The 26006-nt window shown below is 39.6% G+C and overlaps 1 protein-coding gene across 4 annotated transcripts in view; it reads left to right on the top strand.

Annotated features, from left to right (window-relative positions):
- emb (exportin-1 emb) overlaps positions 1 to 25600 on the top strand; it is a 47257-nt gene extending 21657 nt beyond the window's left edge. For all 4 annotated transcript variants that reach the window (XM_068389531.1, XM_068389533.1, XM_068389532.1 and 1 more), the window contains exons 10-19: positions 434 to 637; positions 869 to 1142; positions 3273 to 3436; positions 3750 to 3884; positions 4179 to 4283; positions 9306 to 9545; positions 10041 to 10235; positions 19175 to 19427; positions 19573 to 19841; positions 20281 to 25600. In XM_068389531.1, the coding sequence (XP_068245632.1) occupies positions 434 to 637; positions 869 to 1142; positions 3273 to 3436; positions 3750 to 3884; positions 4179 to 4283; positions 9306 to 9545; positions 10041 to 10235; positions 19175 to 19427; positions 19573 to 19841; positions 20281 to 20427 (1986 nt within the window). In that variant the 3' untranslated portion in view covers positions 20428 to 25600. The remainder of the gene's footprint in view (positions 1 to 433; positions 638 to 868; positions 1143 to 3272; positions 3437 to 3749; positions 3885 to 4178; positions 4284 to 9305; positions 9546 to 10040; positions 10236 to 19174; positions 19428 to 19572; positions 19842 to 20280) is intronic.
- Positions 25601 to 26006: the final 406 nt, after the last annotated feature.

Raw genomic sequence — 26006 nt, 5'->3', positions numbered from 1 at the left:
CCTGGCAGTTATATATATATTCATACCTGGCAGTTATATATATATAGCTGAATATATATATAACTGCCAGGTAAGTATTCATAAAACTGTTTTATCATAAAAACTCCATTTTTATGAATAGTACTTACCTGGCAGTTATATATATATTCATACCTGGCAGTTATATATATATAGCTGAATATATATATAACTGCCAGGTAAGTATTCATAAAACTTTGTTTTATCATAAAAACTCCATTTTCTAGCGGAAGTAGAAATTCATTTCAGAAATCTTTGTTTTTCACTTTTATCATCCTAAGAAATTGGTCCAGATCTTAGCTCAGACATCTCTAATGTTTACAATGCTTCCATTTCTAGCGGAAGTAGAAATTCATTTCAGAAATCTTTGTTTTTCACTTTTTATCATCCTAAGAAATAGGTTTATTTTTTCCAGGTCAGAGCATTGATGATAGGTCGAATGGCCAAGCCAGAGGAGGTGTTGGTGGTGGAAAACGAGCAAGGAGAAGTTGTGAGAGAATTTATGCGTGACACAGATTCCATAAACATGTACAAAAATATGAGAGAAACTTTGGTCTACCTCACCCATTTGGACTATGCAGACACCGAACGCATCATGACAGAGAAATTAGCTAATCAGGTAATTTTTTTTATACACAAAAACATGGTGGAAAAATTTTTAGTTTTTTTTTTTTAACACATTTAGTTTCATGATCATAGATTTTTTTTTATTACAAAGTGAAATATTTGCTTATTATTCAATTTCATTCTACAGTATACTCTTGAAGGTTACTTAACAAGTTCATATCTTCATAGGATGTTCCTCGGTCATTATGGTGCATGATGTAATACAAACCCTCTCGAATTGCAGGTTAATGGCACGGAATGGTCCTGGCGGAATTTGAACACTTTATGTTGGGCGGTTGGTTCTATCAGTGGAGCTATGCCAGAAGAAGACGAGAAGAGATTTTTGGTAATAGTTATCAAGGATCTTTTGGGCTTGTGTGAACAGAAGCGGGGGAAAGATAATAAGGCAATCATTGCTTCAAATATTATGTACATAGTTGGGCAGTATCCAAGGTTTCTAAGGATTCACTGGCGTTTTCTAAAGACAGTCATCAACAAGTTATTTGAATTTATGCATGGTAAGTAATTATAGAACAGTGTTATAATCGTTGGGTTATTATTCAGAGGCCAAAGGAGGTACTAATTAAAAGAATGAATAGGGAAGTGGAGTTTGCTCCTATAGGAAGTGATAGATTTGATAGAGAAGAAAGCAGTGTTAAAGCAATATGTTTAAGATACTGTGTAAAGAAAGTAAGGAAATTAAGAAATTTAAATTTGTTACGTGTACTATATAGTACTATCATAGCTCTTAACCATTTTACCCCCAAAGGACATACTGGTACATTTCACAAAAGCCATCCCTTTACCCCCATGGACGTACCGGTACGTCCTTGCAAAAAAAAGCTATGAAAATTTTTTTTTCATATTTTTGATAATTTTTTTTGAGAAAATTCAGGCATTTTCCAAGAGAATGAGACTAACCTGACCTCTCTATTACAAAAATTAAGGCTGTTAGAGCAATTTAAAAAAAATATACTGCAAAATGTGCTGGGAAAAAAATAACCCCCTGGGGGGTTAAGGGTTGGAAATTTCCAAATAGCCCGGGGGTAAAAGGGTTAAGGGAATTATGAATCCATAAACGTGGACTTCAGACTATTTATCATTACACTACCTTTGTAATTATGTATGCCAGAATTCTTTATATTTGACAAGAACACCAAGTACTTGGTAATCTTACATGTTAGATTTTCTACACCATGGTGCAAAACCATACTGCGGTGCCAGTTCAGAGCATCCAAATGAATAGAAGGTTTCTAAATGAAATTAGTCTGGTTTTGACTTCATGTCAGATTTGACCTGTGATAGGAGTGTGACAACACTTTCTGCAAAACTCTAGCATTAGACTTGATTGCATGAAATGAAGCATTGATACCAATTCAGGTTTTCACGGCTTGACCTCAACAGCCTGAAAATCCTTGGGCATTGTAGTTATCAGTGTCTATTGACACTAGCAAAAGCACAAGAACCCCTGTTTATTTTCTCCAACATGTCATTAATTTCAGTATTGAATAAAATAATACTACTATATATTTGAAAAATTGCACTAGCCACATTTGTATAATAATGATAGCAAGGGCAGGTACATTCTGATGTAGTTTAGTTTGTTTTTCATGTACTGTATTCATTAAAAGCTAAGTGCCTGATGTGTTGAAGATAGTCTCTCTTGAGATGTGTTGCATTGATGCCGAGACATTTGCTGAAATGACATATTGCAGGTCAACCAATTGGTGTTTAGATATTTTTTTATGACCTTGTAGCCATCTGTTGTGGAACAGGCTACATTCCTTGCATTATTATATTTGGACCCTAAGGTTTTCCTGCAGTGAAACCATCACTAAGACCAAAAGACTATCGCCTGTATAATTTTATTGAGACGATAGCTGTGTCCAAGCACTGCAGTTTCTTACAGTGAAGAAGTACCTATTATGATAAAATTAACTTCCAACCTATTTAAAAAAAGATTCAAATCTTTAATTTTAAGGAAGAAAAAAAAAATTCTTTTCACATGAAACTTGAACCATATATTTTTGAGGATTTCAGGTGATGAAATATAAATAAGTGTAAGAAATTATTTAAATATGAAATATAGTATTGGGGAAGATTTCGTAGCACCTTTTTGTGTCATCTGGGTTTTGAATATTTGTTAAAATATATAATAAGAAAATCTAAAACTGATCCTTTTAACCATAAGCTTGCCAAAGGGAATAAAATGTGGTGTTGATGGATCCCTTAAAGTTAGCCTTTCACAATAGCATAAATCTTACTCTTATAGATCAGTGTTATAACCTACCCTGAAATAACATGGGCCCATTTCTTCCTTTATGGTTATAATTTATGGTACGGTCGTCTAGTTTCAGTAAATTGCTTTATATCAATGAAAATTAGATATAAGAAAACTTAGCAATATATATGGTGATGATAAGTGTTAGAAAGATGAAAATGGCTAGATAATAAGAGTTTTATTGTAAGACTGGGTGTCAGGTAGAGTAAGAAAAATGGCTAGATAATAAGAGTTTTATTGTAAGACTGGGTGTCAGGTAGAGTAAGAAAAATGGCTAGATAATAAGAGTTTTATTGTAAGACTGGGTGTCAGGTAGAGTAAGAAGTGTTGTATGGTATTTTGAAATAGAAATTTGTCTCCTCTACAGAAACTCACGATGGTGTACAAGACATGGCGTGTGACACGTTCATCAAGATTGCACAAAAATGCCGAAGACAGTTTGTTCAGATGCAAGTTGGTGAAGCAATGCCATTCATTGAGGAAATATTGTCGTCAATAAATTCTATCATCTGTGATTTGCAGCCACAGCAGGTATGTATGAATCTCCCTCCCTTCCTCACTCAACACCTGCCCCCCACACTATCTCAGTCATAACACACTTTTGTAATCTTTACTACCACTGCCATTTTTATTTCCTCATTGTAGTCTTGCAAACTGATATTCCCATAATCCACCTTAACAATCTCATCTTTGTCCTCTCAAGTTTTGCTTCCTTTTTTCGTCTTATACCCCACATTTCCGATCCATAAATTAGCACTGGTCTTATTACTGTTTATGAAATGTTTGTCTATAAGTTCTTTTATACACTATACTTTATAAATTCAATCATTGAATTTTTTTGCAGGTCCATACATTTTATGAGGCGGTGGGCTTCATGATAAGTGCCCAGACAGACCAGTTAGTCCAAGAGCACCTCATTGAGAAGTACATGATGTTACCTAATCAAGTTTGGGATGAAATCATCAACCAGGCATCCAGAGTAAGTATGAATAATCCCAGGTATTGCTACAATATCTGTTTAATTTCCTCCCTCTTTGATGAGCGAGACTTTTAGTTTTAGTTTTAGTACGTAAAATATAATGGGTGTTGCAATTTGTTAATGCTCAATCTTTTTTTATTCCATAAGCACTTAGTCTAATTTTCTTCCTAGCCAAATGGTTTTCAATTGCCTAACATAGTGGAATGCTGTTGATTTCAATAATTTTTTAATCCTGGAAAAAAAATAAGTATTAAATCATTCAGTATTTAAACAAAGTTTTTATCCTCTTTTCAGAATGTTGACATATTGAAGGACCCTGATGTTGTCAAGCAACTTGCGAATATTTTAAAAACCAACGTCCGTGCATGTAAAGCCCTCGGTCATCCATTTGTAACCCAGGTAGGAAACACAAGGTTTCTTATAAATTATATTTTCCATACAAATCCTTTGATCATAAGATACCTTACTTTTGTATAATGACTTGTCCTGGTTATGAAGAAAAGGAAATCCTCAAGTGTAAGTGCTCCCGGTGTGGGGGGGTTATTCTTGTTCCATTACTTGGTTTGATCCTGCTGCTTCCTCCGATGCCTTAAATGACCGCGGAGGTAGCAGCAGTAGGGGAATCAGCATTATGAAGCTTCATCTGTGGTGGATAATGTGGGAGGGTGGGCTGTGACACCCTAGCAGTACCAGCTGAACTCGGTCGAGTCCCTTGTTAGGCTGGAAGAACGTAGAGAGTAGAGGTCCCCTTTTCTGTTTTTGTTTCATTTGTTGATGTCGGCTACCCCCCAAAATTGGGGGAAATGCCTTGGTATATGTATGTATGTATGTATTACTTGGTTTTTGCTTCCCTCCTTTGGCTGCTTGGTACATTTGCTTTATATTTTCTTCTCTACTTTACCTCAGTCAGAGTGTTACACTAAGGTATACATGTCCGCTGAACAACCTCATGTCAATTTTCTGTATACTCACACTCCCCTCAAGGAACCTCCTGTTATTCTCTTCCCATCGTGGGATAATGCCATTAGTGCATCTTCTGTGATACACTAAACAAGTCTTTCGGAATATCTATTTACCCCCTACCTACACTCACCTTTATCTTTGTTCTTGGTTCCTTTTATCAATATTGCTGTCCAACCTCTTCCCTTTGCTTCAGAGTGCAAATGGCGGGGGTTTTCACTCGGTTGCACCTCAGGGTTGACTGCCCTTTAATGAAAGAACTTTGAATCTAAGGGGCTTTAGTAGTTAGGACAGCCCTGAGGCAACTTTGGAAGAATGGGACTCCAGTTTACTCGTAATTAAGGATGATTAACTCATCATTACATAATTTACAAATGAAGAGATAGAATTAAACAAGTTTGACTAGAAAGGAAGGATTGTGAATAAGCTGAACCGTCAATTGAAACATTTGCCATATTTAAATCTTTTTTTAAGGATTTTATTGCTTCAAACTCCAAAGATATTCTGTGAATGGATTGTGTTGTAATTATGAGGGTAAAGAGAAATGAAATAGGGTCTATGTGCAAGCCAAGAGTCATTGTAGTATGAATAGGATCATATTGAAATTATATAGTTGTGATTAGTATTAATTTGGTAAGTTGCATTAAAATAAGCTGTTGGAGAAATTGATACTTAAGGTATCAGGACATATATACATTATTGAATACAGTAGTAGAAAAAAAAATTACCGTATACTGTATAAAACTTTTGATTAGGGAATTTATGCCATCAGAAGTTGAAAGAATTTAATCAAAACTACAGTAAGATGGTGATTGATTTAATGATGCAACATCAATTATGTTAATTGAAAAATGTATTTCCTTGTTAGGTTCTTGGTAAATGAAGTGAGCAAGGGAAAATGAACATATTTGAATGTGGAATGTCTAGACAGTAATTGTGTCGAATAAGTTTCAAAAAGAAATAAAAAACTTGGTTTCTCAAATAACATTGTTTGGCCTTTATTTTAAAGGAGACCAAGGACATTTTTTTCAGAATTCATTTGTTGAACTAGCCCCCTGTGGCCGCGGGGTCATAAAAAACAATTGGAATAGCGCCAACGTATCCCTGCGTGTCGTAAGAGGCGACTAAAAGGGACGGGACGAGGGGCTGGGAACCCCCTCTCCTGTATTATAATCCTGTGAGACATCAAAGGAGTGGAGCTTGGGGGGGAGAGTGACTGCTCCCCACACTCTAGTTTTGGGGTGTTTGAATGTGCGTGGATGTAGTACGATAGAGTAAAAGATGTGAGATTGGAAGTATGTTTAGGAATAGAAGGATGGATATATTGGCTTTGTGTGAGACAAGATAAAAGGGAAAGGTGAAGTGATGCTTGGTGAAATGTCTGGTAGAGTGTCTGGGATTGAAAGGGGAAGAGCAAGAGAAGGTGTGGCTTTTTTGCTGAGTAAATGGATGACAGGTAAAGTAGTGGAATGGAAGGAGATATCGTCTAGGTTAATGTGGGTAAGGGTTAGGTTTGGTAGGGAATGTTGGGCTTTTGTTAGTGCGTATGGGCCAGGTTGTGAGAAAAGTGAAGAAGAGTGGAATGAATTAACTAGGTGTGTAGAAGGACTGGGGCGCTGGAGAGGTGGAAGGTATCATTGGGAAGTATGGCGTACCAGGTGAAAATGAGAGTGGTGAGAGACTGGTAGATGTGTGTGTTGAGCAAGAGATGGTGGTAAGTTCTAGCTTTTTCAAAAAGAAAGATAAAAAGTATATATGGGGAAGAGTGGTAGAAAGGGCGTTAATGGATTATGTGTTGATAACTAAAAGAATGTTTGGAAGATTGAAAGATGTGCACGTGTTTAGGGGTATGGCTAACGGTATGTCTGATCATTTTTTGGTGGAAGGAAAATTAGTTGTAGCAAAAGAGTGGGGGAATAGAGTAGGTGGATGTAAAAGGGAGCTAGTGAGGGTTGAAGAGCTAATAAAACGGGGGTAAAAAGTAAATATCAAGAAAGGTTGAGAAGTGAAAGTAAGAGAAACGGGTGATTTAGAGGAGGAGTGGAAGTTAGTAAAAAAAATTTTTGTTGGGATTGCAAGTGATGTGTGTGGCAAGAAGTTTGTTGGAGGCAGCATGAAGAAGGGCTTTGAATGGTGGAATGAAGGAGTGAAGGTGAAAGTGGAAGAGAAAAAGAGGGCTTTTGAAGAATGGGTGCAGAGTAATAGTGTAGAGAAGTATGAAAGATATAGAGAGAAAAATGTGGAAATAAAGCGCAAGGTAAGTGAGGCAAAGAGGGCAGCTGACCTGAGGTGGGGTCAGGGATTGGGTCATTTATATGAAGAGAATAAGAAGAAGATTTGGAAAAAAGTGAAAAGAGTAAGGAAGGCTGATTCAAGAATTGAAGAGAGAGTGAAAGATGGAAATGGAAGGTTGTTAAAAGGAGAGGAGGCAAGGAAAAGGTGTGTGGAATATTTTGAAAGTTTACTGAATGTTGAGGATAATAGGGAAGCAGATATAATTGCTCTTGCAGGGGATGGGGTGCCGGTGATGGGACATGAGAATGAGAGAGATTACAAGAGAGGAAAAGCATCTGGTATGGATGGTGTGAGAGCTGACATGTTGAAGGAGGGGGGTGTGACTGTACTTGAAAGTTTGGTGAGATTGTTTAATATGTGTTGTGTGTTGTCAATGGTACCAGTAGATAGGGTTTGTGTGTGTATTGTACCACTATATAAGGGTAAGGGAGATGGTCATGAGTGTTATATAATTCCAGGGGTATTAGTTTGTTGAGTGTGGTGGGAAAAGTATATGGTAGAGTACTGATTAATAGGATTAAGGATAAAACAGAGAATGCAATCTTAGAAGTACAGGGTGATTTTAGAAGAGGTAGGGGTTGTAGGAATCAGATTTTTACAGTCAGGCAGATATGCGAGAAATATTTAGCTAAAGGTAAGGTGGTGTATGTAGCGTTAATGGATCTGGAGAAAGCGTATGATAGTTGATAGGGAAGCAATGTGGAATGTGATGAGGTTATATGGAGTTGGTGGAAGGTTGTTGCAAGCAGTGAAAAGTTTCTACAAAGGAAGTAAAGCATGTGTTAGGATAGGAAAAGAAGTGAGCGATTGGTTTCCGGAGAAAGTGGGACTGAGACAGGGATGTGTGATGTCGCCATCATTGTTCAACTTGTATGTTGATGGAGTGGTGAGAGAGGTGAATGCTCGAGTGCTTGGACGAGGATTGAAACTGGTAGACGAGAATAACCATGAATGGGAGGTAAATCAGTTGTTTGCGGATGATACTGTACTGGTTGTAGACGCGGAAGAGAAGCTTGGCCGATTAGTGTCAGAATTTGGAAGGGTGTGTGAGAGAAGGAAGTTGAGAGTTAATGTGGGTAAGAGTAAGGTTATGAGATGTACGAGAAGGGAGGGTGGTGCGAGGTTGAGTTTCATGTTGAATGGAGAGTTACTTGAGGAGGTGGATCAGTTTAAGTACTTGGGGTCTGTTGTTGCAGAAAATGGTGGAGTGGAAGCAGATGTACGTCAGAGAGTGAATGAAGGATGCAGTGTTGGGGGCCAGTTAAGGGAGTAGTAAAAAATAGAGGGTTGGGCATGAATGTAAAGAGAGTTCTGTATGAGAAAATTATTGTACCAACTGTGATGTATGGATCGGAGTTGTGGGGAATGAAAGTGACGGAGAGACAGAAATTGAATGTGTTTGAGATGAAATGTCTAAGGAGTATGGCTAGTTTATCTCGAGTAGATAGGGTCAGGAATGAAGAAGTGATGGTGAGAATGGGTGTAAGAAATGAGTTAGCAGCTAGAGTGGATATGAAAGTGTTGAGGTGGTTTGGCCATGTTGAGAGAATGGAAAATGGCTGTCTGCTAAAGAAGGTGATGAATGCAAGAGTTGATGGGAGAAGCATAAGAGGAAGGCCAAGGTTTGGGTTGATGGCTGGAGTGAAGGAAGCTCTGGGTCATAGGAGGATAGATGTGAGAGAGGCAAGAGAGTATGCTAGAAATAGGAATGAATGGCGTGCGATTGTGACGCAGTTCCAGTAGGCTCTGCTGCTTCCTCCGGTGCCTTGGAAGACCGCGGAGGTAGCAGCAGTAGGGAATTCAGCATTATGAAGCTTCATCTGTGGTGGATAAATGTGGGAGGGTGGGCTGTGGCAGCCCTAGCAGTACCAGCTGAACTCGGTTGAGTCCCATGTCAGGCTAGGAGGAACGTAGAGAGGAGAGGTCCCCTTATCTGTTTCATTTGTTTGATGTCGGCGACTCCCCAAAATTGGGGGAAGTGCCTTGGTATATGTATGTATTTGTTGAACTTAATTTTGATTGCTGTAAGATTTTTTTCCTGCAAATACAGTTTTTTCCTCCAATATTTATTTTTGTTAGACTTTATTCCTTTAAATACAGTCTTTCCTTAATTATTTGTTTGTAATTTATTGAAATCCCATATTTATTTTATTTTTATTTTCACAGCTTGGCCGAATATATTTGGATATGCTGAACGTATACAAAGTCATGAGCGAAAACATCAGTGCAGCTATTGCTCTTAACGGGGAAAGCGTCACAAAACAGCCCCTCATCAAAAGTATGCGTGTCGTTAAAAAGGAAACGCTTAAGCTTATATCAGGATGGGTTTCGAGATCAGACGACCATACGTTAGTATTAGAAAACTTCATTCCTCCGTTGCTGGAAGCTGTTCTTCTCGATTACCAGGTAAAAATATATTTTTAGTATACTTAGCACCATTTAGTCGTCTACAATAACATTACTTTACAGGAAGGGGATGTCTCATAATATGACTCTTTTTGGGGTATACTGTACTATTCCATAAAAGTCCTATGCACCCTTTTATTCCCTTTTGATTGCAAATGTTTCATGCTTTATCATTTCTCATGTAATTGAAATGGTTAAACTTAAGAATAATAATAAGATATTGCCTGCCAACTATGCTAACTTTTATTAAAAACAACTAAATATAGTATATCACAAAACACATTTAGACTACTCACATTTTTAGGAAAGTTTAATAAACTTTTTACATGGTTCTATTGATATGTAAAGGTACCATGGATACCTTCTTGTTGCTGGTACAGTACAGTGATTACCTCTAATTTAATGTAGAACTATTGTCTTGAAATATTTTACGGCAGTTGTGTGGTTTTTAGATCTTTTTGTCTAATTCAAACAATTGTTTTTATGCTCTTCCAGAGAACTGGAGTTCCTTCAGCACGTGAGCCAGAAGTATTGTCTACGATGGCAACGATTGTCAATAAGCTAGAGTCCCATATAACTCAGCAGGTTCCAAAAATATTTGATGCTGTTTTCGAATGCACATTGTCAATGATAAACAAGGACTTTGAGGAATTCCCAGAGCACAGAACAAATTTCTTCTTGCTTCTACAGGTGTGTATGTTATTTTATCAGTTTTGACTTACAGTAAAACGTAATGCCAAGCATAATTTGAGTGGTTGACTTGAATTTGCTTTAGTAGTCTCAATTTTTTTCAAGGGGAACAGCTGCCATGTATTAAGGAAAATTTGCTTCAAGATTTTTTATTTCTACATATGTTTTAGATATACAGTACATTATGTTTTCTTCATACTAAGATTTCACATCATTTGATTCCGTACATATATTTTTAATAAAATTTTACTTTTTTTCATCTTCATTAATATCATATCAATTTTGTGAAAATTGTAACATGATAACTTTGTTATACATACCTTTTGTTCCTACACTAAATACAAACCCTCATTCTTTACTATAGGAGATATTCTAGCGCGAGCTGGAAAATACAGCAGAAAAACCTTAACAAGGTCGTTAACGACCGGACAGGTAATTACCCACCTGTTGGTAGTGGGGGACCGCCGGTCAGTAGCTGCTGTTTACCTTCAATCGAATTCTAGCCGTTGCAGTGGTAACACCTCTGCTCCTGCTTTTTTGCTGGCAGACTAGCCTTTCTCTTTTTTATTTTGAGCTTTGATTAATCCTTTTTCTCTTTTGTAGATGATGTCCTCTCTTGTAGGAAGTGTTCCAGGATTTCCCTGAAATCTTGTGGCACATTTATGTCACCACCGGAGATGGATACTCTTTCCCTATGCCCTTCATGCAGAGGTCATAGGTGTGCTGAAGGCTCCCCCTGCCAAGAGAGCGGTTGGCCTGCCCTGGTCTTCCTGGTTCTCCTTCAGTGGAGGTGTGGAACCAGTTCCTCGCAGGCACAGTTTTACCTCGGGTTCCTTCTATTTTGGACCCCTCGGGAGTTCCAGACCTCGCCGATATCCCGTCAGCTCAATCGGCGGCCGCTGAAATGTCAGCAGAGATAATAACGTCAGCTCCTGCGGAGCCTACTTCACCCCTCGCTTGCGTTACTACAAAGCAACGTCGCAAGCGTGATCATCACGATACACACACACACACACACCCCCCCCTTCTCCTCCTCCTCCTCCTCCTCCTCCTCATCGTCTTCATCCTTAGAGGATAGGAGAGAGAGAGAAGAGGAAAAGGAGAACACTCTCTCCTTCGCCAAGACGTTCTCGTCGGAGAGAGAGGCGACATAGGAAGAGACGTCTTCGTTCTCGGTCTTCCTCACCTTCTGTCTCTTCACGAGATGTCTCGCTGTTAGTCTAAGCACTCTCGTCACAAACTTGAGAGCGCTTCCCTCTTACCCTAACGTAGGGCATCAGAGCGTATGCGCCAACATGCACATACGCTCCAACAAGAGTATAGCTCCATCTCGTGCCATGCGCTCACCTGCACATAAACTCCTGCGCGCCACCAATCTTCTGCGCAATGGCACTCTCCTGCGGCACGTGCGCATACGCGCCCAACACCATCCTACGCGACAGGTAAAACCTGCGTGTCAATTTTCTACTGTTAGAAGGCCTCCTGGCAAGGCAGCCATGCTGCCTTCTCCCGCAGCGCCAGTGCTTACCAATGCGCTAGCGCTTTGCTACACGCCAACGCTTATCAACGCGCCAGCACTTACCGGCACACCAGCCTTCTCCTGCATCCGTAAGGATATGCGCGCACACCCGCGCTCCCATATGATTCCACTATAGGGAATTTTCTCCTGCGCGCGCGCGCTCCCTGCAGCTAGCACAGACGTGCGAGATATAACTCCTGCACGGCCGGGTACGCCTTCACCTAAATATTCTCACCGAAGAGACGGGCGAAATAGGAAGAGACATTATCATTGTCGCTCTTTCTCGCCTTCTGTCTCTCACCGAGACTTCCTGCCTCGAGATTATATGCACTCGTGCCACAAACCTGAGAAGAACGATACCTCTCGTCACCGTTCTGCCTCGCGGTCGTCGGCGTGCGAGGGTTCATCTAGAAAACAGGAGAAAGGCCAAGGGCAAAGCATGTCCTAATCTCGAACCCTCTTCGCATTTTAGTTTGAGGGTCTCCGTCCACTCTAGAAAAAGTCAGATAGAGCGCTTCTCCTTGCCTTTCTTTCTATCTCCAGAGAGATCGCTCTCGCCTTTGATTTAGCGATCTCTGACCCTTTGGGGTCTCGTGACAAGGAAACCTCGGTTTCCCGATGCGCTCTCCCTTCGTTTGTTCACAGCTAGCTGCTGAAACCTGGGGTTTTCGTGCATTTAGTCTCGTTGACACTTCAGTGTCTCGTGACTAGGGAGACTTCCGTTTTCCCGTAGTTCTAGCCCTTCGGGTTCTCGCAACACAAACTCTTAAGTGCACGTACGTTCACGCTGAACCTTCGAGTTCTCGCAACACAACCTCTAGGGGCACGCACGATCACGCTGAACCTTCGGGTTCCCGTGATACAAATCATCAAGAGCGTTACTCTTAGGTCAGAGAGTCTTCGGACTTGTCACGCGGAGTGTTCGCGTACGCCCATAACGATCAGGAGTTTTACTCTTATGGCAGAGTCTTCAGACCCCAGTCACGCAGGTGTTCGCACGCAATTAGCGCTACACACGCAAATCTCCGATTAAACACTCGCGGGGTCAATCCCTCGCTCCCGTGTTTCAGACAGGACAACCTCCCTAATTCCGTTGCTCCCTATTGAGTTAAGGATTTCGAGTATCTCGGAATCCTCGAAGGAAGATGCAGGGGTTCGCCCCCTTCTTCTCTTCGGTTGAGAGCAGAAGGGAAAAGTCATGTTACGAGGTAACACTCGTCAACCAGCAACTTGATCAACTTATTGGGAAACTCAGATTGCTGACAGGAGGTTCGCCTCCAGGGATTAGAGATCCTTCCCTTACGAGGGAGTGATAACCTTCCTCGGAATTGGACTGAGTGAAAGATCCATTCCCCCTCCGAGGGAAAGCTTCCCCACTTCAGACAGACAGCAACCTTCCCTCCTTCGTAAGGAGTTGCAAACAGCTCAATGAGTTTTACCTCTGCTATCTCGTCCCCGAAGACTGCTTTCTCCCCTGGAGCTGGGGAAAAGCAAGTCTACGGCTTATGCCTCCTTCAGGGGGAACTTCTCCCTGGGGGTATGCTGGGCTCAGGCTATGTCCTTCTTCGGGAAGATTTCTCTCGTTCACGAGAGGAGATTTTTTCGCCTACGTTGAAATTTTTTCGCCTACATTTTTTCCGTAAAACTGGGAGAAAACTTGTCTTAGGCGATGCCCTCCTTCAGAAGATCTTCTCTCTCGTTCGCGAGAGAGAGACTGTTACGCCTTCGCTTTTTTTCCCATAGAACTGGGGGAAAGCTTATCTTAGGCAATGTTCTCCTTCGGGAGAACTTCTCTCTCGTTCGCGAGAGATTATTACGCCTACGCTTTTTTCCCATAGAACTGGGGAAAAGCTTGCCTTAGGGAATGTTCTCCTTCGGGAGAACGAGAGAAATTATTACGCCTTCGCTTTTTTCCCATAGAACTGGGGGAAAGCTTGTCTTAGGCAATGTTCTCCTTCGGGAGAACTTCTCTCTGTTCGCGAGAGAGATTATTAAGCCTATGCCTTTTTCCCATGAATTGGGAGAAAGCTCGTCTTAGGCTAAGTCCCCTTCGGGAGGACTCCTTTCTCGTTCACGAGAGGGAGTTTTTTACACCTACGTTTTTTCCCTAGAACTAGGAGAAAACTTGTCTTAAACGACGTCCTCCTTTGGGAGAACTTCTCTCTCGTCCGTGAGAGAGAGATTATTAAACCTACGCGTTTCCCCATAGAGAGAGGAGAAATCTTGCCTTGGGCAATCCTTCCTTCAGGAAAACTTTTCCCTCGTTGAGAGAGAAATGTTAATACGCCTATGCTTTTTCCCATAGGGCAGGGAGAAAGCTTGTTTTAGGCGATCTCCTTAGGGAGAAACTTCCTACCTTCACGAGAGAAACTTGTAGGAGTTTACTGATCTACGCTCCTCCCTCTTACGCTTTTTGCTTCTCTTCCAGAGGCGGAGCGAGAGCCTTGTATCAAGCGACATTCTCCTTCGGGTAGATATTTTCATCCCTGACGTTCTCCCCCCCACGTGCTGGTAGGAGACGTCTTTTTGATCCTACTGGTTCCCCTCACGTTGACTCCTCGGGGTCTCGTGATGATCACCCTTTCGCCAGGTGTGATCGGGAGCCTTTAAACTTTCGTCATGTTTATCCTACGGATTCTCATGACCTTAGGAGTCCTTCGGGCCTCTGTCGCGTTGGACTTTCGAGTTCACACGACTTGGAACCTTCGAGTTTCAGTTATGCGAGTAGTAGGGCCTCTGCTAACAATTAGCACAGAGTTTCCGTGCACGCGCGCAGTTAGCGCTATGCACGCGATCATCGTCATTAAGAGTTTACTCTTATGACAGAGCCTTCCGACTCTCCTCAGCGGTCTTTGCCATTACCTCCAGACACTCCGACTCTTACTATTCTTCCCCTTTCGATAAGAAAGATACGAGGGGTAAGATATAAGGTTTGTCTGCTTCTCGCGTCTCCACTTTTTCCTGTAATAACACGCGAGGAATTATGGCAGCCTGAGGATTCCTCGTGAGTGCTGCCGTCGAGGGACTTAGAAACCTCCTATTTAAGGACTAAGAACGTCACTATCCCTCGCCTCTGCCTTTCTTGAGCGACCTTTAAACCTGGTCTGTTCCCCGAGTACAGAGACGTCATCCTTCTCCTGTGTTCTTAGATCCCTTCACAGCGAGGCTCACACCAAGCTAATCCTCGAAGAGACACTCAACTCTTCCAGGCTCTTCTCAGTCACAGAAGCCTCGGCAAGGGAAGCGACTTCAATGTCCCTTCTGGCTTACTCGTGGTCTGATGCAGTCGGCTACCTTGCGAGCCACGAGGACTTGTCAAACCAAACTCTAGGCAGTTCCTACAAGAAGTCCTAATTGCTGGGGCTAAGACAATGGACTTCAACTGCTACAACAGCGACTATGTGACGCAATTGGATTCTCAAAAGGAAGGATCAGTAGTTCCCAAACTTCCTTTTGTTCCTCAGTGAGGAAGCTTCTCTCAGTCTCGGCGATTAAGGGCTATTGCGCAGCCTTGAGCCTCATCTGTAGACGGAGAAGGGGTTGACCTCTCCGCCTCAGAAGACATCACCTTGGTTGTTTCGGTGTTGGAGCGATCTTGCCCCCCCCTGAGATTAGACCATCTCCTTGTGACGTGTTTTACGTTCGCTGAAGGGTCTGCCCTATGTGCCCTTAAGGGCCTCAGACTACTCTCTGAACCTTAAGACCGTCTTCCTCGTACCTCTGTCCTCCACTAAAAGGGTCAGTGAGCTACATGGTCTCATACGCCACCCATTCTAAGAGATGGGGAGAGGGGGCAAGTGTCTCGCAACTTCGTACCGGGCTTGGTGGCTAGACTCATAATCCTTCATCTACCAATGGGAGATTTGGAGAATATCCACTCTTTATAGGTAACACAGGTTGCAGTCCAGTCGTTACTATGCCCAGTCAGGGCGTCAAAGAAACATCTGAGGCGCACCAGACTTTTCAGACCACGTCTCCGTCATCTCTTGTTCCAACAGGGTAAACAAGAGAATCTCTCGCAACACCATCTCTTTCTGACTTAAAGTTATTGCGAGGTCTTTTCACGGAGACCCAGAGGCAGCACAACCCTGAGCCCATCAAGTTAGGGGAGTGGCTGCCTCTCTGACGAAGAGTTTTTTCTCAGTCTCCCAAGTCTTAAGTGTTGGGGTCTGGAAGCGCCAATCTACATTCACTGCTCACTATTTGAGTGACGTGACACATAGGTCTCTAGACACCCGTTTTATAGGGCCTATTGTGACAGGTCAACAGATGCTGTTACTACCTTACGCCCTTTCAGGGGACAGTAACCATTGGTTGAGGATTCTGGGTTACACTAGGTTTTAAGGAGGACACCCTTTGATCTTCTTTGTCTCCTTCTTCCCCACATCTGGGGATCCTAGCCTGTGTCCAGTTTCGGGGGTCCGAGTCGAATGTTCCTGACCCACTTCATCCTGAAACATTTGTTTCCATGAAGTTGCAAACCTTCAGTCGTACTGAGATTCTCGGGATCTACAAAAAAAAGAATTCGGAAGATTGTTGCTTCAAAAGTCTAGTCTGAGGACTATCTTCCCTAAAGATAGGGAACTCCTTGGCCACCCTGGCCTCAAGACTAAGTCTCCTATAGTAAAGAATGAGGGTTTGTATTTTGTTTAGGAACAAATAACAAACTTTTAACATAGTTTGTATTTTTCTTAACATACAAACCCGAATTCTTTACTCAATCTTCCCTCACTCGCCGCCCCCTAGGATAGTCCTAACTAGAATCCGATTGAAGGTAAACAGCAGCTACCGACTGGCGGTCCCCCACCACCAACAGGTGGGTAATTACCTGTCCAGTCGTTAACGACCTTGTTAAGGTTTTTCTGCCGTATTTTCCAACTCGCACTAGAATATCTCCTATAGTAAAGAATTCGGGTTTGTATGTTAGGAAAAATACAAACTCTTATAAGTTTGTCATTTTTTATATGGGTCATAACTATCCATGTGATCAACTTTGAACAAGGCTGATGGGACTGGATCTGAGGAGAAAACACAGGGAGCTTCCTGTTTAGCTGTATGACGATCAGGTCGGTCCTTGTAAACCAAAATCCTCTCCACTAGAGTGGAATGTAGGGACCACCCTATAGCATATTTCCACGTAAAAGACAACCTTATATTCCAAAACTTAACCATTAAGATATAAATGTATAATAAAAGTAATAAAACCATTTTTACCGAATTATTAGCTGTAAATATCGTATTGTTAGCGGTTGTTTTGAGAAAGAAGAAGAAGAAAAAGAGGAAGCACGGGCATTTTGTACGCGAGCAGCTGATAAGCGTAAACAAAACAATGCAGGCTAGGTGACGTGTGTTCTAGGAAAACAATGATAAAGGATTTGCTTTGTTATTTTATTTATTTTGAATTTATAAGGATACAGTAATATCATCATCTTTACATAACCTATATTTCATAAGGTACCTGGTGTTGCTCAAGCTAGCCTGGGCTATACACAGATGGTTTTATGATTGAGCCATTCGTCTTATATTACCGATATGAGATATTCATAAAAATTTGCTCTTAATTTTGTATCTCGTCTTATATAAAGGTCGCCTTATACGCGGAAATATACGGGTAGATGTGTCTGCTAGTTCATTCGTCTTGTCCGGAATGTATTTGGCTGACAAAGCCGTCCAGAAAAGCATCCGCTTCATCAGCTCGACTGTGGTGTTGCTGCAACAAGAAAGGCTGCTGGTCTCAGCACATCGTAGGGCAGGTGCTGCTGCTTATGACCACACCTGAGACGACCATGTTGTGCAGGCGTGTACCCCTCCCCTCATTCGACGCATCTGACCAGTTTCATGGTATGAGGCGGAGACTAGTGGGACTACTCTGTGAGGGTTCCTCGTTTAGTTAACAGTAAGATCGACCTAATCCTCATGTTCCATTGGCACGAGGAGGGATGGTTATTCCTGAAGACTGCAGTGATTCTTCAAACAGTATTAAAAATACTTCCGGTGAAGGCACCTACTTGAAGAATGGCCTTCTCCGATGAGGAAAGGTGGCCAAGAAGATTATACCAGCGTCGGGTTGGTAGTCCTGAATTGGATAGAATTGACATGCTACTTCCTTGATGTAATTGTCCGACACGTGCTGCTGCCGTGTTACCAACACCCTCCTCTTCAGTAAGAGATTCCACATTTCCTCGGGTATCCCCAGATCATGACAAAAGCGTAAAGTTGACCTCAATTTTATAGCAACTGCTGCATGAAGGAGGCCAAGATCAGCCACCCAAGAGATGCATCCACAGTTATATCTTGTGTTAGTTGTCTCACGTAATTTGGGGCTTAAAGCATTCCAGGAAGCCTGGCAACAGTTATGAAAGGATCCCTGGCACTGCACATGAATCTTCTCGGAACTGTCTCCGTACATTGTCCCCAGGGGTTGAACAACGGAGCTGTACCCTACTCCCACTGAGTGACCTTATAGGAAGGCTTCCCAAGCCTTGCTCCCTGGCGCCTTTGACATGAGATCTTGGCTCTGGCCCTAGGGTCCCGAAACATAGAACTAACATCAGTCAATCCCCAAGTCAACCCCTCCAGGCCCCAAGGGCTCAGGTCAAATACACGAGGTCACCACTCAAGCCTGGTTTCAGAGCCAAACAAACTTTTCCATACTAGATACCGGGATTACCAGGGACCCAAACCCTAGCCTTGGGGCTGGGGCTTATGACCATAACACAGCTTTGTGGCCACAACACAAGGCCGACACAAGGTAGCCAGGGGTCTGAGCCTAACAGTTTGTTAATAGCTTTTATATAGTATTTAGTTGTCCCTTGAACTTATATCATTGAGTACACTTGCACTGACCTGGAAATCGACAGCTAGCTTTATGCTCCATTGTGTCTTGTTTCTGAGTCGTAAAACGTAAATACTGAAGGTGGTAATCTTGAGTTGTCGTTAACTGTTTACTACCTGTACAAAACAGTATCATTGAGATGTTTACTGTTCTGATGCTGTGCGAAAATGGGAATCGCCATTCTGTTGGCGGGGATCATGAGATGCCAATAAAAAGTGAAAATTATCGATTAGATAATGTTACAGGTCTCCTTAGCAAAAAACCAAACAGAGAATTACTGATATGCAGAGGCTGGAGTCTGCCTTGACCAGACTGAATATCCTACTCATCCAAATTTGGTTTTGGCAATGTGATCCTTATCACTTGAATTGCAAATTATTAGGGATATATTTCTCTATGTAAACATTATACTAGTCTTATATTATAGTTACCCTTTTCTAAACCACTTTTTTTTTTCTCACATCCCATAATTGCGAGTTCACAGGTTATCTCTATGGAGGGATGAGGATCTGTTTGATACATATTGATTACAGATGTATCTTTCTCTAATGAAATTTTGCATAAAACTTTTTTTTCAATTTTCAGGCTGTCAATACACACTGCTTCACTGCACTCCTTAGTATTCCCCCTGCTCAGTTCAAGCTCGTTTTAGATTCTATTATTTGGGCATTCAAGCACACAATGAGAAATGTTGCAGACACCGGTCTTCAAATACTGTATCAACTGCTGCAGAATATTTCCAGTCACGAACAAGCAGCCAGCAGTTTTTATCAAACCTATTACACCGACATTCTTCAACACATCTTTTCAGTTGTTACCGATTCCTCTCACACTGCAGGTTAGTCTTTTGCATACTCCTGTGTTTAATTGTTGTGTATGCTTGATAAACAGTTTACTGTAGTTATGTTGATATTTGATATCTAGAGCACCATAATTGTTTTGCAAGTTTGGGCAATCATTCATTGATTTCTTTTGTTTTTCAGGCTTGACCATGCATGCTTCCATCCTCGCATATATGTTCACATTAGTAGAACAGAACAGAATCACAATTAGCCTGGACCAAGCCAACCCCACTGCGCCAAGTACAAACAATGTCACTTTTGTCCAGGGCTTTGTGGCTAACCTCTTGAAAGCGGCGTTCCCACATTTAACCGAAAATCAGATAAAGATAACCGTTCAAGGCATGAATGATCTCAATCAGGATATCCCAGCATTCAAGGAGCACTTGAGAGATTTCTTAGTTCAGATAAGGGTAAGTAATCGCATATGTTACTTTGTTTATTTATGAATACAGTACATAATGATGTTTTGGTCACTGAAATCACTAATAGTTTCCTCTACATGTTGGCATTTTTTATTTTAGAAGCTTTCTTACTATTTTCTCAATCTGTGCAAAGAAAAATTGCTTTTAATGTTTATTTTATATTTGAAAGTTATTAAAGTAAAAAGGAAATATGAAATAGATATTTCAATATTGAGGATCATCCATGTGTAAAGACTTTAAATTTTTTAAGTGAGAAATGGCAATTTGTGTACAGAAGCAGATCATGTCTTTTTCTTTATCTTAGACTACTGTAGATAGTCCCAGGTACACACTCATTTATTATTCATTGATATTCAAGGTTCAGGTTTATTGAAATTTTTGTTAAATAAATATTGAGGAGAATTTTTGAATATGTTGATATTTTCAGGAGGTAACTGGTGATGATGACAGCGACCTTTTCCTTGAAGAGAGAGAAGCAGCACTCAGACAAGCACAGGAAGAGAAGAGGCGTGTCCAGATGAGTGTTCCGGGCATCTTGAATCCACACGAGTTGCCCGAGGAAATGCAAGACTAACGAGTCTATTCCTCATTGCCGAAGTAATAGAAGAATTTCAATTCAGCCTTGTGCCCAGGTTTTTGCTGAGCATGATTGGCTGGATATAAAGCTGTCTCCAGGCCTTGTGGTACTTGTATGTGAACTGACTGAGGAGTATATTCTTTGGTCAAGGGTTCATTCAGGTATTTTATAAAGCTTGGATTGTAAAAGCTTAACAAACAGAGTATGTCTGCCATACTAGTTTATTGTTCTTGTAGGACACAGCTCATGTTATGGGATTTGTTGCTAGCAGTATGACCTAAATTTCTTTATTTTTTGAGAAGTTTGGTCCAAGTATGAAAAACTTTGTGTGATCACAAACCATGTCACATTGATCTTCTTCCTTGAACGACTTTACTTTCAATTTGTTGATATGTACATAGAAGTCACATCTCAATCGCAAGTAAAAACACAACAGATACAGTTTAAAGTTTAAATCTTCATGAATTTTGATTTGCTTTCTGAAAATTCAAAGTTCTTTGGTAAAGTATTTTCGTTATTCCTTTATTTAATTTGATAAAACTAGTATCTGAACTTTTGAAAAGCTGAAAAATCAGGTATTGCTCTTTTTTTATTTTTTTTTTATTTTAGTAGATAAGGCTGACGACTCGAGTGTCTATGGGATGCTTGTCTTTACTTTATTAGAGCATAGTACTTAGTGCACTTATTTGAATGTATGGTTAGTTTTCGCTTGTAATTTATTGGAAAGTAAGGAATGATTAATTGGGTTTATGTAATATTTATTTTTTTATACAAGTATTGTAATTGAAGTGGACAAGGGACACTGTTGGCAAATTATTAAGGGCTCGTAACCAGGAAGGTAAGTTACGCAATAAGGACAGATATACTTTAATAGTAATTTATCGTGTTTTGAAAAACTCAATATTTAAACGTGGTCACAACATTGAGCTGTAGTTATTTATATCAAGGTAAAGTGCAAACATTTGGTGCAAGAGGAAATTTTCTCCAAAGTTAGGGATTGATTTGAGGTATATTTTAAACTTATTCTAATAGACCAGGAGTTTAAAGAGAGGTTGAGATTTGTGGAAAACTAGTTAGAGTAACTTTATAACTTGGTAAGATGGAAAAGCAAAGGATATTGATGAAAATTCAAGCAAGGAGACGAGGATTCATTTATCATCAGAGTGTTTTAATAAGAATGGTAAACCTTGAAAAAAAGCGCTAAAGTCAGTTTTTACATTTAAAGTTGGAGCTAAACTAACGAGAGGAAAAAAAATAGATATTCCTTTATACATAGAAATGTTGAATTACAGGGATTATAGAAATTTTATCATGATGCAGTATTTTCACCAATGTCCTTAGAAGTCACTTTACTTTTGAAAATATATTTATTGCTATTAACTAGCTGGAGAATTTTATGCATTACACATTTGTATATTGTTATGAAATTTTGGTTAACAAATTCAATGAATTCATTACCAACCTCTGATTCAATCTGCGTATTCCAGTCCTTGTCTAGTTAGTAAAGAATACGGTCATGTACCACCAGCTAATAAGGTTAGTTACATTATTTGGTCTGTGTTTTTTTTTTTATTGGAAATCTTCAATGATTGATGTTCATTCTTTCATATGTACCTGACCTGATGTGTGGTATCTTAAGCCCTATGTATATGGGTGCTCTTGTAAAAAAAATTTAACAATGACCACTTAATATCCAAACTTTTCTAGTCTGTTGCCTGCATATTTTGTGCAGTTTATTAACAACGGCCTCTTAAAATCCAAACTTTTCTAGTCTGTTGCTTGCATATTATGTGCAGTTCATTAAAGACTCAATTTTTTAACTGGTCAAAATGTGTTTTTTAAATTTTAACCTAGTCCTTTATCGCTATGTTCCATCTACTTCTTTAGCTTCTAGTGATAGAAAAGATTTGGAATAAATTTGTTACAGCCAGAACCAAAATGAGCTGATGTTGAATCTTGACCTTACCTTACTCAGGCATGCCCTCGTCAGAGACGTAAATTGACTCTCCACCTGGTCCTGATTGGCCCTGTGACCTTATTTATATTGTGTGGTCATTGTTGATTCTTTAAACAGGAATATCCAGTCTTGCACCCTAGTTATGTCTAGTCTTTAATCTTCAAAAGTTGATCAATGGTGATGAAATTGTCAGTGATCAAAATTAGGTTCGAGATCTAGTGTGCTGACAATACTCCCTCCTTCATAGGATTTCATTTCAAATTATTTCGCAAGTATGAAAACTTGTTGAGCGAAGCATATAACTTGCTCATATACGAGCAATATAATAAAGTGCCCTTGAAAAGTAAACTAGATGTCTGTTGTGTTTAGCCTGTGTGACCGAGATACTTTAACTTATTAGCTTTCAGTTTGATCTTGCACAATTGCTGAAGGAACTTCTTGAAATTAATTTTTTTTTCCTTTAATCTGCTGCTATTCATTTCTAAATGGACATTTATCATCCTGCAAAATTCAGGTGATCAATCCGTAATATAACTGCAATGCATTAATAAAACCTTTTTTACTTTTAAAATGAATTATTTCTGAAGGAGTAACCTCTCAACTTTTGTGACCAAAGTTTGTGATATTGGATGAAAGTTGTATGTATTTCTGTCTGTAGTAAACATTTTGATTTGTTTATTTGTGACTGCTAAAAGTGAGCTGACATTTTGAGAGATTTAGCAAGCAACAAGGAATGAACGAACTGTTTGAACTTCAATCAAAATTCTTAGCTTATTGCGTATCCAACTCCTAAATGTTTTTCAAACGTAACCCTCCTAACAGTGTTCTTGTATTTTTCAGTCAGGTTGGAGATTGTAACTTTAGAATGTGGATGGCCAGTAAATAATGGGGTTATTTGGCTATAAAATTTATTGTACCAAACGTTTAATTAATGTTTGCTTTCCTGTCTACTCAAATTGTTTAAATATGTTTACATTTCATTTGAAAATAAGCTTTCTAGGCAAAATGTTTTTAGACTATACAATACCCGTAACGAGTGAAAATGCAATTATGCATACATGAGCTTTAACATACTTTTAGCCTTTTGTCAATTTCCAGTGAAGTCATGATTTTCCCCTTTCCTTTATTTACTCTTTTGAAACCAGATTTTTCTAGTCTCTCTAGTATGATTTTCAAGTACCAAGCATAGCTCTAGAATAGAAATTGTTATTAGTCAGTTCACCAAATTATCAATAGCAGCTTGTATACAATCCTTGTTATTTGGCAAACCTCTCCATTGTGAAACTGTGCGTAATTTATTTTGAGACGTTTCCCCTTGAATGTATGTTTATTGGAAAAGTTCTTGTAAGAGGTCATCTTGTTGACGTTTTGTAGTATATAACATTTTGGGGCCATGCTGCCATAGTCAAATCCAATTTATTTGTAAGGCAAACTTTCATGTTCTCCTCTTGATCATTACGCTTATGTTCTTTGTAGGCCTGTTTCTAATTTTGTTAGCAAGTTGTATATGTGCAAATAGATACACAAACACGCACTACAGAATGTGTGTAGATATAATTAAATGTAAGGTTCATTCATCATTTATTGAGGAAAGTCGGTGACCTTTTAAAATTCTGTTATTTACACCAACCAATTTTCCAATTTGAAGATTCACCTACCCTACTTTAATAATATTTTATAATTTGAATGTATCGAGTACTGAGGCGATTGTAAGAACTGGAAGGTAACCTTCAGATCAGAAGTTGAAATTGCAGGTAAAAAGTAGTATTTTTGTATGTAAAGTGCACATCAAAAAATTATATTGGGGAGGGGAACCTGTGGATTTGGAGAAACTATTTGTAGAACATTGGTGTTATGGTGTATCCTCAAGATGTGTTGGCTAAACATTTATATTTCTCTCTCTCTCTCTCTCTCTATGATTTTCTCTTCTCTTTTTTTTGTTTTTCAAGCAATCCACTTGGATTATATTGAATGAAACTTTCACAAATACTTGGTGTTAAGTTGAGACCATATTAAGAACACAAATTTCATTACATACATTTATATATATAGGACAAGACAGGCACAGGAACAAAAATTACATAGTTTTAATGAATACATAGTACATTTTAACATTCATATACGGAACGATGTTTTTTTTTTCTCAATTCTACTGCAAATTGTCATTGTGAATAGTAACAGTTAAAGAAAGGAGTATAATAAAAGATTTACTCATTTTTATAATGTTTTTGTTATTTTTCAATGCTTTTTTTTTTACAAGCAAGGTAAAGAGTGGTAAATGCAGTGCTTATTGCTTTAGTTGTATTTTTGATGTCGGCAAATTTTATATATGTTGGAAAAAAAGTGTAATCTGAAATGCCAATATTTTAAGTACTGTATGTATGTGCACATACACATGCATGCACTTAAAACACCCCTTTATAATACATAAACGCTTATGGCCTTGTGTATGTATATATTGTATGTATACCACAAGCACTAACACTTTGAAATATATTCAGTATTTAGCAGGTTAGGAAAGGGCCAAGATAAAATAAGAGGCATTTTAAGCTTGGAATCTGTACTTTACATTTTTATCAGTGCTGATTGAGCTTCATCTCAGGTGTTTTCTCTCTATCTCTCCTTTTCTTTCTCTCTCTCTCTCTATCCTTCAAATCCCTCCTGTTTCATTTACCAGATGTGCATATTATGGCCTAATAATTAATAAATGAATAGAATATTTGGACTGGTGAAGACATCAGCAGCCATGTGATTTAGTTCTCAAGTTGAGAGCAATTATCGTGTAAGGAGTTGTGTGTAACTGTGAAAATAAGTCTTGAATGATAATGAGAGTATATATGACGACTGCCTCTACAGAATTGTACCTAGTGGTAGCGGATGTAGATTTTTGCACGCATTTTGAGGGGTGCAGTACGTACACCTCAAAGTTATGTGAAAAAGTGACTCGTGAAATCACGACCTGCAGCATAGGAGTGGTGGTTTGGAGAATTGCTGCATGTAATGTTGCAATACATATAAACCATTGCCAGTTTCAATAGTTGTATTTGATAGAAAGGGCTCAGGCCCTCCATCTTTAGTAAGTGTGCGTGTTATCTTTACTTAAGAAACCAAATATCTTCTGTCCCTGTTTTAAGAGGTGGAAGTCGGTTTTGGCAAAAAATTTTGATATTCAGCTATTTGTGCAAATCTTAGTAAAATAAATATTTTACAAGACATTTGGAATTTTGTATCCTTTGTTATTTTATTTCCAAACTCTTATCCTCAATAGAATTTAAGCAGTGATAAAATTAATGAATTAAAAAAAAATTTGAAACCAGGTTGTTTCTACACTTGATACAAACTATCAATCTTTAATAGGTTAAGACTTCAACGAATAGAGCAAACCTCACTTCAACTTTGACCTCAGCTCTGTACATGTACTTTGCTATGTCCATAATCGGGCTCAATGAACTTTAAAAATTCTTTAGTCTTTTCAGTTTGTGTTGTTGCTTTTTAGAAGACTACCCAAAGGGCACACAGGTGGCTATCGCAGCTTTTGGTGAGCCAGGCAGAGGTAGATTACCGTAAACTGTTCTTTTTGTAATGGGACATGACTGCTTCCAGACATCACGCTGTGAGG

Source organism: Palaemon carinicauda, chromosome 16 (assembly GCF_036898095.1).
Source record: "Palaemon carinicauda isolate YSFRI2023 chromosome 16, ASM3689809v2, whole genome shotgun sequence".
In the NCBI taxonomy this organism is placed as follows: Eukaryota; Metazoa; Arthropoda; class Malacostraca; order Decapoda; family Palaemonidae; genus Palaemon; species Palaemon carinicauda.
The sequence above is the reverse complement of the archived record's forward strand: the minus strand, read 5'-3'. Positions and strand labels throughout refer to the sequence as shown.